The sequence below is a fragment of the Elaeis guineensis genome, chromosome 13 (genome assembly GCF_000442705.2).
Source record: "Elaeis guineensis isolate ETL-2024a chromosome 13, EG11, whole genome shotgun sequence".
Lineage (NCBI taxonomy): Eukaryota > Viridiplantae > Streptophyta > Magnoliopsida > Arecales > Arecaceae > Elaeis > Elaeis guineensis.
This window is the reverse complement of record NC_026005.2, coordinates 2,725,943-2,745,824: the sequence shown is the minus strand read 5'-3', so window position 1 is coordinate 2,745,824 and position 19,882 is coordinate 2,725,943. Positions and strand designations below refer to the sequence as shown.

Genomic DNA, 19,882 nt, shown 5'->3' with positions numbered 1-19,882 from the left:
ACCACATGTTGGGCTGTTGTGTGTTAGAGCAAACTCCTGCAAGAAAAGACAAGGCCCTAGATTGGACACCTAGAAGTGTTAGTAATTTTTTTATTCAATATTTTGACTCGCACAAACTATTGATTGCCATTATGGTTCATTTATCTGCTTCCATGAGCCTTCCAGTCATCCATTCGTGCTAGTAATTTTGATGGTTTATAACAGATGTTGATTCAGAGCAATATAAGTCTATACATGTAGAAGCAAAGTAGAATAATATTAATCCGAGTCATCCATTTTATTTCAGCCTATCCATATTTTTTTGTCCATGGTAGTACATAGTTCCACCTTTTTATTTCAGCCTATCCATATTTTTTTGTCCATGGTAGTACAATAGGTTCCACCTTTTTAATACTATCCACTAGGCTTTGTTCCACAACACAAACTTCAGATTTAAAAACATGCGAGATAAAGGGAGAACACTCGATCCTTTTAACAGACTAATTCAAGGCTTATCTTCTGACCTTGGACTCATTCCAATGCTTAGCTAGACATGATTATAATAATTTGATGGCAGGTGAAAGGTCACGTTTATCGCTTTTCTGTAATTAATCTGTAGGCTTATAAATACTGCGTTAGTGATGCACCACATTGCCATAACTTCGGCACATATATACCAGCTTGATCTTGTCTCCAATTCCTGTCCCCCCAACCTAATCTACACAAATAATTCTTCTATTGTAAGCTGCCATGTCCAACATCATTCAGATCCAGGCCCCAACATACGGGAACCTTATCACTGTTCTTAGCATCGATGGAGGAGGGATTAGAGGAATTATTCCAGCTACAATACTTTCCTTCTTGGAGTCACAGCTTCAGGTAATTGTTTGTCATGCTACCATAGTTTATGAATCGACATATCTGCCATGGTGATTAATTAAGTCGTAAGCTATATCTGTACCAAGGCTGAAATTGGTCCCTATATTCTATCTTCATTACCCATGTTAGGTAGGTTGGTAAGCAACTCATTTAGCCTTGCAAGCATGTAACAATTAATGAATAAAGTCGTTGTTATGTTGATCCGAAGAAACTAGGTTTCCACAAATTTTGCTAGATTCTTGAACGAATCAACTCTTCAATTTAGGTGTTTGTTGGTTGCAGTTTATGTTCATCATGAAGTAGAAACTAAGTTTCCACTACACCTACAATATTGCATGAGGGTTTTGAATTTTGTATGGAATGATGAAGAATACTACTCTCAAAATGATCTGATGGGGAGAAAGAAGATTTTTCTCCACCTGCTCAACTCGAATGTCGTAAAATAAAACTAAAAGAAGAGAGAAGATTTTCGAAAGTACAATTTAAGTCCTTGTTTCTTTTATTAACTGATTTAAAACTGAGATATATGGTGGCGATATCCATCCTTGCATAATTCAAGTTAGATTTCTTTTCTTATTTTTAGTAAAACTCTTTTATCTAAAATAGACATATCTAGTAGAAATAATCTAATAAAAGTCAATATTCTTCAAGAGATAGATCTTTACTTCTAATCAACTTTGCCTTCTATTACTCTGCTGAATTCTTCTTAGATTGAAGATTATATCCAGTCAAAATCTTACTCAAAAAAAAATTTTCAATTTAATCGACCTACTTCAAATCTCAAAAGAAAGAATTTAGGTTGATCGTTAGGAGCACCACCTCCTAAAGGGCACGACATTATCATGTAGATCTCAAAAAGTTCTCTGATTTTTTATATGAAGATCATCGAAATAGGATGTTGTACGACGAAGTTATAGCCTATAGAAGTTTGGCTTGGACTCGACTTCCCGATATGGGGGATCTTGCTCTTACGTACACACTATCCAGTCCTATCTATAATAGCCAAAATAATTCACATCGAGTTATATAATTCTTCTAGATCATAATATTTGCCATGCATTGTAGGTGGTCATGTTGTTTTTTGAGAAATGAACATGTGTTCTAAGCAAAAGATGTTCTTTTAGCAAATTTAAAATGCACCTTTCCTCTCTCAAAGACTGCACCCTTCCTATAAAATGAACACTAAAAAAAAAAGAAAAATTGTTCAACCAAATGGCGGTAATATTTCTCAAGATGTTGGCGCCTCTCCCTTGGCACCAATATCATGTATGAAACATGGTTTTAATTTGTGGAGACCAATCTGGTTTACTCTATGGATGGATTGCTTTCAAAGTATTAAACTTAATTACCTAAGTGAATAAAACTTCTCATATTATGTCTGAAAAATTTTCAACCGCGCATGCATTGATTTTAAATCCATGCCACTGGTATATGCCTGCATAGAATGGTCGTAAGTAATGTTATAAAACTGACCCGCTCAACACATGACAACAAGCTTGCATGAATCAAATTAATTAATCCCAAAATAGTAAGTCCTGAAAACTCATATGGACTCATCAACCAATTGACCCATCCAATTGATCTAGTTTTGAACCATCCAAGTCAACCCCTGTGAAGGTACTCAAATAAAACAAAAGGTAAAACTAATTATTTTATTATTTATTTATTTGAATTAGATTTTCCTTTAAAAATCTTAGCTATAGTATATATTTGTCTTTCTCCAAATTCCGTTTATCATCAGTACCATCCTAAGTTTTATAGCAAATGTCAGGTAAGAGATTTTCTTTCTCTAATAATAGGTTGTGAAATTCTGTCATTTGCACTTAATTTAGATAAGACATATCTAATAAGATCATGACTAGTTAATATTAAAATTTTACAATTTTATTCATTTATTGTTTTGAAACTTTATTATTTTAAATAATTTCTTGTGATGCCACAAGCTAACAGATTGATCCATTGTGGAGCTGAGAACTAATGGATCAGGTTACAGGCCAACACTAAATACTTGATTTCCATACGTTGTCTCCTTTTTCAGGAGCTCGATGGAGTGGACGCAAGGCTTGCGGATTACTTCGATGTGATTGCTGGAACGAGCACCGGTGGCCTTGTGACTGCAATGTTAACGGCACCAAACGAGAAGAACCGGCCTCTCTTTGAAGCTAAAGACATCAAAGCCTTCTATTTGGAGCACAGCCCTAAGATCTTCCCGCAACATCGGTAATACACACACACACACACACGTATATATGTACATACACCTTTGCTTAGACTCATGACTTCTGTTTTTTGACATTTAGTAATTGAGAAGCAAGTACCAAGAAATTAATGCCAATAGAAGTGATATAAAACTTAATGTTGCTCACATTACTCGCCAATTTTAATGATGTTATTTAGAAGATGCTTGGTTCGCGATTGAAATCGGAATCAGAATCAAAATTAAAATCAAAATGATTTGGAATCGGAATCAAATAGCTAAATTCTCTGGTTGCTTGATTCGAGAGCAGAATCAGAATCGAAATTGAAATTAGAATGAAACATTGAATCCGTAGAGAAGGATAGGGATTGGGGGGTGCTTGGTCAGGAGGAGTGAAAGTCGGAAATCGAAATCAGAATTAGTGACTCCCATTTCAACTGTTTGGTTGGAAGGAGTTCCATTCCAATTTCGATTATGGAGTAGAATGGAAATGGCCCAATCTATATAGAACTCAATCCCTACTCTCATCTATGAATTTAAATTTCCATTTCGATTCTGATTCTGATCACGAACCAAGCACTTTGAGGGATTTGACCATTCCAATTCAATTTCAAGCCATTCCGATTTCGATTCTGATCGCGAACCAAGCACCTCTTGAGTTTCATATAGATTAGGCCATTCTCATTCCATCCTAAAATTGAAATCAAAATGAGACTCCTTCCAACCAAATGGTTGGAATGAAAGTCACTCATTCCCATTTCCATCCAGACTCTCACTCCCTCCAACCAAGCACTTTCTAAAATATTAATTAATATATAATTAATGTTATCATGAGATCCACTTGATGCTATAATATTGTTGCGACAGATAAGGATTGTCATTAAAAATTTTGAATATATTTATCTAAAACTAGCTCAACAAGCTATCAGTTGTCATCTAATTACATTAGCCAAGAAGCCCTGGTATTTTGACACCCGTCCTAATTAAGTGCTGCAAGTGCCGGGGAGAAGTTTCATATTCAATCCTAAAAGTATAACTTTCCCGCACTTTTAAGATTTTTTTCTTTCTTGGATAAAATGAAAGAAAAAAAAATATATCATGATGCTATGTATGAAAAATTGACTATTAGCATGCTTATTAGGTTAAGATGATGTTGATACTATCACGATAGTGAGTCAATACATATTTGGTTCCATCAGAATCGGAATTGGAATGAAAATCGAAATGACTTAGAATCGAAATCGGAATAGCCAAATTCACTAAAATGCTTGGTCCGTGATTAAATCAAAATCAAATTAGAATTGAAATAAAAATTTAAATCCATAAAGAGAATAGAGATTGAGTTCCGTATAAATTGGACCATTTCCATTCAACCTCAGAATCGAAATCGGAATGAACCCTCCAACCAAACGGTTGGAATAAAGTCACCCATTCTTATTCCGATTCCAGACCCCATTTTCTCCAACCAAGCACTCCGGAATATAATACTGTGACAGTGGTGACCTTTATAAATTGCACTCCATTTCATTTCTCAATGTCATATGAGGTTCCACCATTTTATGGAAAAGGATTTCTCCATAGTTACATAAATATAAATAACATAAATATATGAAATCAAATGCCAATTATTTTGATAGAAAACAGGATCACTGAAAGTGATCAAACCCTTCTCTGGTGAGGAATTAGATTATTTTCAGTGTACAGAGATTTACAAATAAAAAGAAAAAAAATAAATTATAGAACCCATAAGAATATTTGGTGTATGTTTTGCACCGTAAAGAGTTGTGCTGCTTAATTTGGATAGCCACTATATCGCTCATCTTGAAAATCGAGGGCACCCACTCATCTTGGAAGCAAAGAGCCTCACATTGGAGAGCCGAACACACTGGGTTGAGAGATTATACGAGAGCTCTCCATTCCCGATGAGATAACTGACGCCGTGGCTAGAAACATGCACCATAAATTAAGGATCCAAAATCTAAGCATCCAACGATGATGTCCCATAATTGGTTGGTAACTACTAATTGGATTTGTACTTGTGTGTGTTGCAGAGGCCCTATTGATGGAGCATTTAACACCCTCAGACTATTTAGCGGACCCAAGTATGACGGGAAGTATCTTCATCAGATTGTTAAGGAAAAACTAGGGAGCTTGAGACTGCACCAGACCTTGACAAACGTGGTCATACCAGCTTCGATATCAAGCGACTCCAGCCCACAATATTCTCCTCCTATGAGGTTCTTCTTTAATTATTGCAACTCTAGTTAGTTTGACTTTCTTTCAATTTTTATTTTCCATCTATAGTTGACTTAAGAAGTGCTCAAGAATAACATTGGTTATAAAACCTTGCAATGGCTAAGTCAGATACGCAATGACTAGCTGTTTATCCTTAAATTTTCTGTCCTCATAACCCTGTGTGTTTTCGTTGGTATGGATGAGGGGTTTAATATGTTCATCCACCTTCCACTATCATTTCTATTGATGCGGCAGAGCTGTTCTTCTCTTACTCCTGTCTCACTATTATTTTGATTCTCCTTCATAAGCATGATCCTCCCCTTCCTTGTTCAATAAGATCCTTCTCCCTATTTATGTTCAATGTGAATATTCCAATTACTTTTTGTTAGGATTTGACGCCTCGAGATTCAGCCCACATTGAGCCCACAGTGAGGTTCGCGGCGAAAAACGGAGTCCAACGAGACCAAGATCACCTGAATCGGAGCTCGGATGGAGAAGATACGAGCTTTCGAAGATAGCACGAAAACCGAGGCGGCGGAGGACCGCCGGCGACCGGCGGCGGGCGGCAGCGGCGCGGCCGCAGGCGGCGGCGCGCGGGACGCGCGTCCCAGGCCCGCTGGCCCGCGTGGGACGCGGGACCCAGGCCCGGGCGGGACGCGGGACCCAGGCCCGCGCGGGACGCGCGTCCCAGGCCCAGGCCCGCGCGGGACGCGCGACCCAGGCCCAGGCCCGTGCGGGACGCGCGACCCAGCAGCCTGCTGGCCCATCCCCGGTCCACCGTGGACCGGGTGGTCCACGGAGCGGCCTGTGGACCGCGTGGACGTTTCCCACTCGATTCGCGCGGTCCACGGCCCTATTCCGTGGACCGGAGCGCGATCTAAGGGTCCAGAGAGCTCCCGGTGTTGATCGGACGGCTTGGGACGTGATTTGGCTTGATTAAGGATTCCTAATCCTTCTCTAATCAAATTTAAACCAGATTTAAGCCTTTAAAAAGGCCTGAGACGAACAGAGAAGCATGGGGTTCGGTTTCTCGCCGCCGTACGAACCGTGGAGAGAGAGAGAGAGGGGCGAGGGCGCTGTGAGAGAAGGAGCAGGAGGCTCCTGGACAGCGGTCGCCAGGGTCTTCAGGGGTTCAGGGGGTCTCCAAGAGAGAGAGAGCCATGTGAGAGAGAATTGGGTGTACAAGGGTTGAGGGTGAGGTCTCCTCTTGTAAAATTTTCTTTTCATAGTGAAGTTTGCATGCCCCGTGGAGGCGAGCCCTTTTGTGGCTGATCCACGTATTTTGATTGTTTTTCCTTTTGTTTTGTTTCTTCTTTCTTCCTGCTGCATCGCGTGGTACTGGAAAGATCTTGGGAGGTGGTGTCCTGGCCAGACATCCACCCAACAAGTGGTATCAGAGCAAGGCGGTACAAGGACGCAGATTGCAGTGGTGGTGAGCAAGACTGAAGATGGAGAAAACAGGAACAATCAGGATGGAGATCAACAAGTTTGATGGTAAGAGCAATTTCTCCTTGTGGCAGGCAAGGGTGAAGGACGTGCTCATCCAATAGGGGTTGATCGAAGCTCTCTTGTGCGATGAGAAACCGACCACCATGGAGGTGCGGGATTGGAAACGGCTACAGATGCAGGCGGTGAGTACCATCCGTATGTACCTGGCGGATGAGGTGGTGATCCATGTGCTGAGCAAGACTTCCCCGACGGTGCTGTGGTCGAAGCTCGAGGAGTTGTACATGGCGAAGTCTCTCACCAACACTCTTTTCCTCTGGAGACAGTTTTACCAACTGCGGATGACTGAGAGACAGAGCGTGCAGGAGCATCTGAGCCACTTCCAGAAGATCCTCACCGACCTTCTCAGCGTTGGCGAGAACGTTGAGGAGAAGACCAGGGCGCTGGTTTTGCTGGCGTCGCTTCCTTCTTCGTACGAGTCCTTGGTGACTGCTCTTCTAGTGGGGAAGAGCACTATCAAGATGGACGAGGTCACCGCAGCGATACTCCAGAACGAGGTTCTCAGGAGGGAGAACCCAGCTTCGAGCTCAGGTGGCGATAGCTCAGCTTTGGTGGCTTCTGGAGGTGCAGGAGGCGGTAGACGGAGCGACAGGAGATCGCATCGAGGGCGGTCTAAGTCCAGGAGGGACTTGAGCAAAACCAGGTGTTACCGGTGTGAGGAGTTGGGGCATCTAGCTAGAGATTGCCCTCAACTGAAAAATCGGACGGTGGCTGCTGTAGCGACGGCCGGCAGTGATTCAGATGGAGATGTCCTAGAGATATCTGACGAGGTATCTACTTCTTCCCAGCAGTGGATATTAGATTCTGCATGCCCCTATCATGTGTGTTGCAGAGAGGAGCAGTTTGACTCCCTGGAGAACAGTGAGAGCACTGTATATCTGCCAAATGGATCGAGCTGTGCGATCAGAGGCATTGGGACGGTCAGCTGGAGGACACATGACGGTGCAATGAGGAGATTGGGGGAGGTCCGATACATACCCAATTTCAGGCGGAATCTTATCTCACTTAGCAGACTGGATTCGAGAGGCTACAGGACGGTAGCTGGTGGAGGAATCCTGAGGGTGCTACGCGGCGATAGGATTGTGCTGGAGGGGAAGAAGGGGAGCAGAGGACATTATTACCTGGCAGGGAGCCCAGTGCGAGGTGGAGCATCGGGAGCCAGGTGGAGCTCAGAGCGAGGTGGAGCTCCAGGAGGCGGATCGGGCACGAGACAGGAGACTCGGGAGGACGAGAGGCGACGTCGCAAGGTAAGATTCCTATTGCCGCAGGATGATGCCCCGAGCAGGTCTCAGGTCAGGAGGAGCACAGCATACGACGGAGATGGGATCGAGCAGCCTGGCTCGACTCCCATGTTTGCCCATCCATGATCAGCAGGCGATTGCCCCAGGGCATGGGGGCGAGGAGATCCAGAAGCTCTCGGAGTTTGGAGGAGGCCGAATATCGAGTCGAGGTGGAGATTGTTAGGATTTGACGCCTCGAGATTCAGCCCACATTGAGCCCACAGTGAGGTTCGCGGCGAAAAACGGAGTCCAACGAGACCAAGATCACCTGAATCGGAGCTCGGATGGAGAAGATACGAGCTTTCGAAGATAGCACGAAAACCGAGGCGGCGGAGGACCGCCGGCGGCGCGGCCGCAGGCGGCGGCGCGCGGGACGCGCGTCCCAGGCCCGCTGGCCCGCGTGGGACGCGGGACCCAGGCCCGGGCGGGACGCGGGACCCAGGCCCGCGCGGGACGCGCGTCCCAGGCCCAGGCCCGCGCGGGACGCGCGACCCAGGCCCAGGCCCGTGCGGGACGCGCGACCCAGCAGCCTGCTGGCCCATCCCCGGTCCACCGTGGACCGGGTGGTCCACGGAGCGGCCTGTGGACCGCGTGGACGTTTCCCACTCGATTCTCGCGGTCCACGGCCCTATTCCGTGGACCGGAGCGCGATCTAAGGGTCCAGAGAGCTCCCGATGTTGATCGGACGGCTTGGGACGTGATTTGGCTTGATTAAGGATTCCTAATCCTTCTCTAATCAAATTTAAACCAGATTTAAGCCTTTAAAAAGGCCTGAGACGAACAGAGAAGCATGGGGTTCGGTTTCTCGCCGCCGTACGAACCGTGGAGAGAGAGAGAGGGGCGAGGGCGCTGTGAGAGAAGGAGCAGGAGGCTCCTGGACAGCGGTCGCCAGGGTCTTCAGGGGTTCAGGGGGTCTCCAAGAGAGAGAGAGCCATGTGAGAGAGAATTGGGTGTACAAGGGTTGAGGGTGAGGTCTCCTCTTGTAAAATTTTCTTTTCATAGTGAAGTTTGCATGCCCCGTGGAGGCGAGCCCTTTTGTGGCTGATCCACGTATTTTGATTGTTTTTCCTTTTGTTTTGTTTCTTCTTTCTTCCTGCTGCATCGCGTGGTACTGGAAAGATCTTGGGAGGTGGTGTCCTGGCCAGACATCCACCCAACACTTTTCTTTGAATAGTATGAACAAAGTTGTCTACTTAAACCTAGAGTGAAAATGGGCTGTATATGAAAATGCTTGCTGAATATGGATGTATATGAGAACAAGGTCAACTCAAAGTAACTACGCATAACAAGCCATTCTTGAATGGTGACCCATCATCCATAGCAAGCTCTTCTAAAATTGGGTGTAACTTGACCAACATTATTCGTGTATCATTCAGTGCTAATATGACAACGATGAACGTTGCAAATGCAGGTGAAAAATAATGCTCTATTGGATGCTGAGCTATCTGATATCTGCATTAGTACATCTGCTGCTCCAACTTACCTTCCTGGACATTACTTTAAAACAAAAGATTCTGATGGAAAAGTGAGGGAATTTAACCTTATTGATGGTGGTGTTGCAGCTAATAATCCGGTACTGCAACATAATATCAAGTTTTTTTTTTTAAAGAATATTGTACTAGCATATATTGTTTATGTACACTAACCTATTTCCTTCTTCTTTTAATGTTGTGCAAACTATAGGCATTGGTTGCTATGGGAGAAGTAACAAAGGAGATTTTTAAAGGGAACCCTGATTTCTTCCCAATCAAGCCTACAGATTATGGTCGATTTCTAGTCATCTCATTAGGAACAGGTGCACAAAAGAATGAGGAAAAGTTTGATGCCAAGGAGGCAAGTAAATGGGGAATTCTGGGTTGGTTGCTAAGTGGTGGTTCGAATCCATTAATCGATGCCTTCACTCAAGCAAGCAGTGATATGGTTGATATCCATATATCTGTGGTCTTCCAAGCCCTACATTCTGGATCTAAATATTTGAGAATTCAGGTGACCTATTTATAAATGATTGTTGCATGTTTATATGGAGTTATGTGATTATATTGTTACAAATATGAAAATGTGATGAAGTTAAATCTTAAGTACTTGTGAAGAAAGCTTCTATTTGAAAGTATTGCCTTCTATACTTCTGGTGATTTAACTTCTTAGTAGAACAGGCATGAATATGTAGAAGCCACTTAATTAACTTTTTTGTTCCCGTAATGTTTACATATAATATGTACACAAATATTCAAATTAACTTGCATGTCATGTATGCTTCTGTTCCTTTTATAAATGAATTATATTCAGATTAATGTCCAATTTACCATTTAGAATTTCTAAAGCAAGATAACAGAATTAAATAAAGCCTATCCTAAAATATGGCTTCCTTTTTTAAAGTATAACATACATAAATAGGACAAGCAGAAATACATAACCCAAATCGCATGTATCATTGCATGATAATCAAGTGCAAAAGCTGTTACTTTATAAATATAAGACTTTATAACATTTAGAACTTTCTAAGAACAAGAAAAAACATGTAAAAGACTCTAGAATATTTCCACGAATGAGGATAATCATTTTTAATCGTTTATGTCATTTAATACTTGATAATATAATAACAAAAACAATTATTTATTAAGTTTAACTATTATTTCTTCATGGTTCATAATGAGGTTCCAAACATGGTAGCAAGGGCTTGACCATCTTGAATTAGAAAAAAGAAAAAGGAAGAAGACAGAAGAAAAACGAAAAATTTTAATCATATCTGGAAGATGTAAGCACCAAGTTTGAGAAAGTCAACGGCCTCCTTTTAAATTCATGAGATCGCTAAAAATTAGTTGTGTTCCGAATCAACTAAAATACATAATATGGTTGTTCCATAGTGCATGCACATATGTGGGTGCTTGTGAATGTCACTACATAACAGGAAAGAGGAACACATACACACATTTAGCATATTTATAACGTTCAGAGCTCAAAAATATGGTATTATACATATGGTAATTAAACATGACGATCCTTTTGTTATTGCTAAACCAGGATGATACATTAAAAGGGACAGCATGTTCAGTTGATGGAGCAACAGAGGAAAATTTGGATAGTCTTGTTAAAATTGGTGAAGAGCTTTTGAAGAAACCTACTTCAACCATAAACCTTGAGACAGGTTTATGTGAACCTATACACAAAGAAACAAATGAACAAGCACTTAAAAGGTGAGTTCTTCATTAGCATAAATCTATTTCTTTGAAATTTGTTACTTCCACAAATTAGTGAGTAAACATGTAATAGATATTATCCTACTTTTATGAAAGTCCATGAGATATTTTTCAAAAATCCAAAATAGAATTCTTACCATGAACCTGCATATTTAGCTAGGAATATAAGTTTTCACTTATGTTAAGATTTTTTTTCTTTTAATTCTAGGTTTGCTTAGATACTTTCTGAAGAACGAAGGCTTCGGGAGATGAGATCACCATATACAAGAGCCTCAAAAGAGCAAGAATAAATATCTTTGATTTCTCCATCATTTTATTATCAAAATGACATGTCATGGTTCAAAACTAATGTGTAGGGATATTTTCTTTTGAATTTAATATTATGCAGACATGTTGTTACATTTCAATATCAAAGTCCTAAAAGATGTGTAATGTTTCAATTTAATGTCATGATTGGGTAAACAAATCTTTCAAGCAATTTTGAGATGAAAGGGTATAGTCCCTTTTTTTCTAGTTGAAACAAGAACTGAAACTTTTCATCATAAATACTCATCTATTTATGACAAAAATTTTGATCGCCAAGATATTAAAAAAATAAAAAATTTTAAAAATTCAAAAATTTTAGATTATTAGCGATGAAAATTTTTTTTCATCGTAAATAGTCAATTATTTGAGACAAAAATATTTTTATTATGAATATTTTAAAAAAAAAATTAAAAAATATAAAAATTATTTATGGTAATATTTTTTATCTTTAAATTCTTTTGAATATGTCTCATTACTCAATTTTACATAGATTGTTAGTTTTATGGACTGACTAGAAGTCATAAAGTACAAAAACCTTGTATCTACCTAAGAACATAGAAAGGAGATGATACTGGATCTTTATATGTTAAAATATTATCTACAAAAAGGTTATCCAAAGATTTTCGAATGTATACCAAACTAGACCTTCTAAATTTTTTTAAATAAAAGCTCTTCTAAACTTTTTAGTAGTTGTATAAGTCATTTGCATGATGATATAATTAAGTCATGCATAATAGATGTAATGTTCATCAAGTTCAAAATTTATCATATTGATTGATCATATCTAAATAGCAAGATATCTTTTATGATATCATATTAATTATGGTGTCTCTATCTAAGTTACTCTAATAAAAAAAAAATGAAGCATAATTAATATCATACAAAATAATAATATTTATCATAATTTTTTATAATAAATTAATATTTTTTAAAATATTTAATTATCTATAAATTATTTTAAGTTTAATTAGAAGGCATGAAAAGTAATTTTGAGTATTTGATTATCTCAAAAGACCAAAGTCAGTTCCCAACCTGAAGATCCAGATTCAAAAATATTTATAATGACTTGGACTGATAAGAATCGAAATGAGTTCTACTCAAGTAATCAAATACTCTTAACTCAAACTACAGTTGATGCTACTAAAGCATACCTTTCATAGTATTAAATGACATAAATTTTAGTAATAAAAAAATAAAACTAATAGAATATAACTATATAGGGTGGATATGTATCGCATAACTTAGTGAAAAAAGACTTGAAACTTGGATTTAATATAAAAATAAATATATAAAAATAAATTAATATCTTTCTTAGTTTATTCTTGCTCGAGGAAGAGAAAAAATTGTATCCCATGAAATTACATATCTTTTTCAAATTACAAAAATAATACCCTCTGTGCATATAACCAACTACAATAAATATTATTTATCATTACCATTTATTTTAAAAAATTTCAAGAATAGAGATTGGAGGAGACTTGACTGAGATCCAATATATTTATTAACTAATTTTGAGCCCCTGCATTGTGTGCGGGTTCTAGATGATACAATGGATTATTTTTTAAATATATATATAAATAGTAAAATAATATCCATTCAAATTTTTTTTCATGAAAAATAATTAGCGATGAAAATTATTTTTTGTTGCTAATAAGATAATTAATGATGAAATATTTCATTTTTGTCATAAATTTTTTAAAAAATTGGGGTAATTTTTTTTCATCAGAAATTATTAGCGACGAAAATCTTTTTTCATCACTAATAACCTAACTAACGACGTAAAGTTTTTCATCGTAAATTTTTTTTTTTTGGTGATTCTTTTTTAGCAAAAAAAAAGAGTTTTTTTGGTAGAAATTATTAGCGATGAAAATTATTTTCTGTCATTAATAGCGTTATTAACGATGAAATATTTTTTTTGTCATAAATAATTTTTTTGGTGCAAAAATTTTTTTATCAAAATTTTTTTTCTAAATTTTAGCAATAAAAACTGATTATTAGCGATAAAAATTTACGTCGCTCATAGTTCACGTCCCATCGTGCGAAACCCTTCTTCTCCCCCCCAATTTCGCATGAAATCGATTTTCCCCCCCTCCCCCCTCTCCCCTCCATCGCATCTTGCTGCCGCGTCTGACCGCCGTCGTCGTCCGTCACTGTCCGCGGTCCCGTTGCTTCCCGTCCGTTGCCGGCGGTAATGATTTTTTTTTCTTTTGGTGTTTTCTCGGGCCACCGAGGTGCCGACGGGGATGGGGCCGGAGATTGGCTGGCGGGGATGGGGTCTGGGGCCGAAGATGGGGGTCGGGGAGGGTTTGGGGAGGATGTGGCCGGTGGGGGATGGGCCAGGGAGGGGGCAGCTAGCAGCTCTATCTCTGTTGCCGGGAGGGTGTCGACCGGCAGAGATGGGGTCGGAAAGGGGGCGGCTGGCGGCCGGGGGAGACGGGGCCAAGGAGGGGGCGGCGGGGAAGGAGGAAGGGAAGAGAGAAAAGAGGGGGAAAAAAGAAAAAAAGAAAAGCAAAAAAAAAGAAAGAAAAAAAGAAATAAAAAAAGAAGAAAAAAGAAAAAAAGAAAAAGAGAAGATGGGGCAGGGGAGGGGGCCTGCCGATGGCTGAAGGAGATGGGGTCGAGGATAGGACTACTGGCAGTCGGAGGAGACGGGGTCGGGAGAAATGGGGCCGCCGACAGGGCCCCTCCCTAGCCCCGTCTCCCCCAGTCGCTGGCGATCGAAGGAGACGGGGACAAGGATAGGGCCGCTGGCAGCCGAGGGAGACGGGGCTGGGAAGGGGGCGACCGGCAGTCGGGGGAAACGAGGCCTGCTGACAGTCGAAGGAGACGGGGTCGGGGAGGGTGTCAACCGACGGAGATGGGACCGAGGAGGGGGCAGCCGGGGGACACGGGGCCGAGGAGGGGGCGACCGAGGGAGACGGTGTCGGGGAGGGTGTCAGCCAGTGGAGACGAGGTCGAAAAAATTATTTGATTAATTATTTGATTAATTATATTTATTACATAAATTTTTTAGTGTTACTGCTAAAATTATTTAATTATTTGATTAATTATTTTTTATTCCACTAAATAATGAACATTGTTGTTACTTATTACTATTTAATTATTTTATATATTGTTTTGTATATTTTTATTTATTATAATTAAATATAAAAAATATTTCTATTTTAAAAAAAATTATTTAAATGTTTGATGAAAAAATTTCAATACAGAGTTATTCTTTTTTGATAAATTAGAAATCCATCTTCGCACTACAACAAAATAGGTTATTGACGATGAAAAATTTTCGTCGCTAATAACTGATTTTTATCGCTAATAATATTAGCAATGAAATTTTGGTCGCTAATATTTCATCACAAATAATTCCATCATTGATAGTATTTTACGATGAAAAAATAAATTTATCGCTTATAAAAGATGTTTACGATGAATATTTTTTATCGTTAACAAAAATTAATGAAAAAATTTAATCTAAAAAAAGATATTTATGATGAAAAATTTTCTTCGCTATTATTTGCTAAATTTTTTAGTGACAAAAATTTCTATCATAAAAATTATTTTTACAATGAAAATAATTCATCACTACTAACTTAATAAAAAATTATTTTTAAAAAAAATGAATAATATTAGCGATGAAAAAATTCATCATAAATAAAATTATTTACGATGAATATTTTTTTATCACTATTAATTATATATTTATTGATAAATTAAATTATGTTAATAAAATATTTTTAGCGATGAATATTTCATTGGGAATAATTCTATCGTTAATAATTTAGTCATATTTTTTTAAAAAATTTATGAATATATATTTTAAATTTATATGTATAATATTTTTTATAAATTAAAAAATTTAAAATAAAAAATTTACATAATAAATTGATAAATAAATTTTATTATTTTATTATATTAAATTAAAATTATAAGATGTTTGAAATAAAAAAAAGTACATCAATAAGCCAGCAAATATCGACATCTGGAGAGCGAGTTGGGGCGGAGAGCGCTCAACAGAGCTCAGACCGGTGATGGAGCTCAGATCGGCCTGTTGCTGCCTCATCAGCTGCGCCATCCGCTCCATCTGCACCATCCACTCTATCATCTGATAGTCGATAGTCGTTGATGCATACAGCCAACTCCTGAGCTCGTTGTCAATCCTCGACAGCCTACCTCTGCACCTCCGTCAATCGAGCATCGCATGCAAAATGGATATCCATCCTAGATGTGCGTGAAGATGAAGGAGCAATGATCTCAAACCCTGGACCCCTAACATAACAGGATCTTGTACCGAGCATCCGATCACAGATCTCATCATCTGTGGGTGCGGTCAAGCCCTCAGAGGTAGGTTGGGATCTAATCTCTATTATATGATCTTGAAAATTAAAATTATAGTTATTTTAATTTTTAATAAAAATCAAATTATGAATAAAAAATAATTAAAAAATTTTACAAAGAGCTCCTGGCTCTCCATCGTCCACTCCTCCAACCGTCACTGGTGGGTCCGCTGGTAGATATCGATCCTACCAGAAAGCTTGCCACTCTTAGCATCTCTCTGCAATTTGAAAATTAATTAAAAAATTTTAAATAACTAAAGAATTATATGCTAATTAGAAATTAAAAATTATCTACTATGTGCTCCATGTGACGAGCAAACGATCTCGAACCCCCATAATGCGGCACGGTCTGTCTCACCCGGTTCACCGTATTCTGGGCACATCATCTCTGTAAAATTATCAATAAAATTAGTAGATAAAAAATTTAATTTAAGAATAAATGATTAAGTCATTAAATTATAAAAAAAATTTAGATGTATAACCTGATATGCTGGATCCTCGTACTGTCGGCATATAGTAGTCCAATCATCTATGGTGATGCCGTCATAGGGCTGCTGCCGTGCTGTCTCCACTCCATGATCCTGCACCACCGGATACCAATACTGATGCATGTGATGACGATAGTCCTTGAAACGCAATGATAACTGAATGTCGATGGCTCGCCTCACATGATCCTCCTCAAAATCAACGATATCAAATACACCATGTCAATAACAAATATTAAAAAAATATTATGCAAATTAAATACTCACAATATAATTTATTTTACTTGTAAGTAGGTGTAAAAAATTTCTCTCTGAGTCGGTAGAACGTGACGCCAATCGAAGAGCATCACAAGAGCATAACTACGGCATATGATACCCAGCTCAGTCTGCCAAGGGTCACACCATCCCCTAATGGGTCTGATGTAGCCGATCGGTATCTCGATCTAGAGATGCTATCCCGGGTGCTCGCATCTCCAATGCTTCAGAGCGAGGTTCTTCAATAAATCTCGCCCTCGCCTCACCATCGATGAGGACTCACCTGAAACAATAATAAATAAATCATTAATATGATCCAAATAAAAGAATCAAATTTCATTATATATAAAGTATAATAGTTAATACCACTAGGACCCACCTCATTGGGACTTGTCTCACTGGTAGGTACAGGACTCTCTGACAGTGAAGTCAATGCGATAACGGAGATCGATGGAGGTGCCTCAATCTCTGAGGCATCTGCAAGGAGCTGTAAACACGAACGTCATCGTTTGTCTCCTGGTACCATATCTGCAGAAATTGAAATATAAATAAATAAAATATTAAATAATAATAATAAAAATTAAATAATATTCTAATGAATATAATTATATCGCATATCATTATTGAAAGATAAAATTGAACAAAGAATATAGATCTACTCATCAATCTCTCTCGATGTGTAGATCCTCGTCCGAATCACAATAATCGATATATGTATCGTCTTCTATCTCATCATCATTTATGAACTGATCGTCGCCCTCCGACTCATCAAGATTAAATACAAAATCAGCTTCAACTTCGTTGGATGAAAGATTAGCCCTATTCAAAGGTGCCGTTACAAATTTTTCATCAACCAAAAGCTCGGCTAATGTTTGTTCTTCTTACTGAAAAGCTTCCTCTTCATGTAAATCTGAATTTTCATCAATTTTTAATCAAATTGATATATCATATACGCCTTTAAATATTATTTTTTATACAATATGTCAATTACCTCGATACTTTAGATCCTTCAAATATATTACTTGTTTCACTTGAGTTGCTAATATATATGGCTCATTTTGGTAACATGTTCGTGCAAGATTTGCACTAATATATTGTGAATCGATATAAATACCGATCTTCTTATTACTAATATCCTACCATTTATACTAAAACAAAAATATAGAATTACTGGACCCATACTTCAGTTCTATGATATCTACCAGTATACCATAATAATCAATCTCTTCTTCTCCTTCATATCCTGTTATAGCAATTTTACTATTCTGAATTCATCGTTGCATCTCAAGCTCCCTTATGTGAAATCTCATTTGTTCAATGAAACAAGATGTGTAGTGATTAACCCTTCAATTGGGACCACATACTAAATCATGCAACTCATCGGTCGCACCTACTTCTTTATTGAAATACTTATGTTTCATCTACATCATAAGATAAAAAATTATGTTGGTTTAAATAATATTATTTATAAGTAAATAAATAACGTATCACTAATGTAACTTACAAGATCATCAAATTATTTTGTAATTTTTTTTTTATATCGATCATCGATATCCGTATTATTCTCTTTACATAGTATACTCTTGTGCTCACTGCAAAAAATTATGATTTTTAATTTTATATCGACATAAATTTTTTTAAAAAAATTAAATAGTATGGTAAGATGATACTTAATAAAATCTTTAATTTCTTCACAATTATTTAGAACATAAAAATATGCTTTGGATAGTTCGTTCACATCCATAAATTCATATCTCCTTACACCAGTAGGTCGAACCATTTGTTTAAATATAGACAACGTCGGTTAATTATCATCCCATTCATGATCTGCGTTATGATCTGCACGATTGAATCTTATTTCGATATTATCAAAATACATTGAGCAGAATGTGACACACTCAATAGCTACATATGCTTCTGCTATAAACCCTTCAGGCCTTGCTTTATTGTACATATATTTTTTTAAGGTGCACAAGAATCTACAAATAAAAGTAAATTTTAATTTTAAAAATATATTTATATCTTATAATTGATATGATAAAGTATGAATAATTTTTTTACCATTCAATAGGATACATCCATCGATAATATACCGGTCCGGCCAAAAGAGCTTTTTTTCGAAGATGAACAGCCAGATGCACCATAACATCAAAAAATGATGGTAAAAATTTTTTTTCTAACTTACAAAGAATAAGTACAATATTCTTCTCTGATCTCTCAAGTAAGTTAATCTTCAATTTTCGATAACACAGTTCTCGAAAGAATACCCCCAGCTCAATCATTATAGTTTGACCATCACCACCCAATAACCACGCATGACCACAGGAAGCAAACGTTGCATCATCATATGGGAGTCATGACTTTTCATGCCAGAGATATTGCCATCATTGTTTCCAACACACCACGATATGTTTGAAGCATATGCATCAAAAAACTTTACGATTTTGAACCATCCACAAAAATTTTTTTTTTCCTCTCCAAATAGTGAATAATATGCAGGTGGCATAAAAAATCTCTCACCTCAACGAACTAAATGCAACTCCAGCCAGATTTTTATTTCTTACAAATCAAGACGAGCTTTTGTACCATCTTTTATTTTTTCTGAAATATTCAATATAGTATCGATGATATTATCATAAATATTCTTTTTAATGTGCATTACATCCAGATTATGATAAAGTAGTAGCTGCTTCCAATACGGTAGTTCAAAAAGGATGCTTCACTTTGTCCAATTCAGCTCAGCTTCAGTATGCTTCCGCTTACGAGTACCCGATATTTTTCTTAATTAGATATTTTCAATGACTTCAAGTTGTTCTAAAATTTCTGCTCAACTTAACTCCTTGGATGTCGATCGGACTTACCACCAAAATATTGATTATAATGGATCCTCCAAGAATGATTAGCAGAAAAAAATCATCGATAACCTATGAAATATATTTTCCATCCGTACTTTAAATGTAAAGAGGATGCATCCCTATTGCATATTAGACATGCAAGATATCCTTTGATGCTCCATCCAAATAAATATCCATATGCCGAAAAATCATTTATAGTCCATAGAATCGAAGCATGCAACTTAAAATTATTTTGACTCATAGAATCATATTTCTGTACCTTATTTTTTCATAACTCCTTCAGATCATCAATTAAAGGTCGTAGATATACATCAATTTCATTATCTGATGCTTTCGAACCTGGAATCAACAGTGACATAAAAATAAATGATTCTTTT

At 37.9% G+C, this 19,882-nt stretch overlaps 1 protein-coding gene across 1 annotated transcript; it reads left to right on the top strand.

Annotated features, from left to right (window-relative positions):
• Positions 1-638: 638 nt before the first annotated feature.
• Positions 639-11,743, top strand: LOC105060932 (patatin-like protein 2). The gene is given in 8 exon segments (XM_073247332.1): positions 639-858; positions 2,897-3,078; positions 5,107-5,243; positions 5,246-5,292; positions 9,488-9,649; positions 9,760-10,062; positions 11,098-11,270; positions 11,482-11,743. Coding segments are annotated over 8 exon segments (1,143 nt in total). The 5' UTR covers positions 639-729; the 3' UTR covers positions 11,492-11,743.
• The last annotated feature ends 8,139 nt before the right edge of the window (positions 11,744-19,882 follow it).